We start from the raw sequence: 498 nt of genomic DNA on the forward strand, positions 1-498 counted from the left end.
GGAGTTGGATCCATCAGTGGCCAAACTGCTGATCGTCAACCCGGTCTCCGGCGCCGGCCACTCAGTCCCACAGCCCAGCAGAAACGGGCCGAGCAGAGGAGGAGAGAGATCCTGCTTCTCGGACCAGTGGTTCTAGACTCTCCAGAGGAAGACGAGGGTTGTGATGAGGAAGGACAGGGCAATGAGATGGAGGGATTTGGGGCAGGGCAGCAACCGCACCTGCAGAGGGTAGAAGAGCCTCCAGAGGCGGAGCAGAATGGAGCGATGGGAGGGTCGTCCTCACGGAGCTCCAGTGGGGTGACGGGCAGTTTGGGGGACAGGGACTGTGTGTCCCCAGAGTCCAGTCAGTCCAGTCACCAGAGCAATGAGACTGGGGCCGCCACCTCAGGAATACAGGTGGGCACAAATTATGCTTGATACTAATACACATTTTGATTCCTATAACTGCATACTTTTTATATAATTTAGTTAAAATAATAGCTTGACATTTTGGGAAAT

The 498-nt window shown here is 54.0% G+C and overlaps 1 protein-coding gene across 1 annotated transcript in view; it reads left to right on the forward strand.

Moving 5' to 3' along the window:
* Positions 1-498, forward strand: part of LOC118331906 — a 64921-nt gene that overhangs the window by 14047 nt on the left and 50376 nt on the right. Inside the window, exon 3 of the mRNA XM_035667007.1 lies at positions 5-396. Coding sequence (XP_035522900.1) covers positions 5-396 — 392 coding nt within the window. The remainder of the gene's footprint in view (positions 1-4; positions 397-498) is intronic.

This window comes from Morone saxatilis, unplaced genomic scaffold (genome assembly GCF_004916995.1).
Source record: "Morone saxatilis isolate NCDOM2014 unplaced genomic scaffold, NCSU_SB_2.0 Contig1, whole genome shotgun sequence".
Classification (NCBI taxonomy): domain Eukaryota; kingdom Metazoa; phylum Chordata; class Actinopteri; family Moronidae; genus Morone; species Morone saxatilis.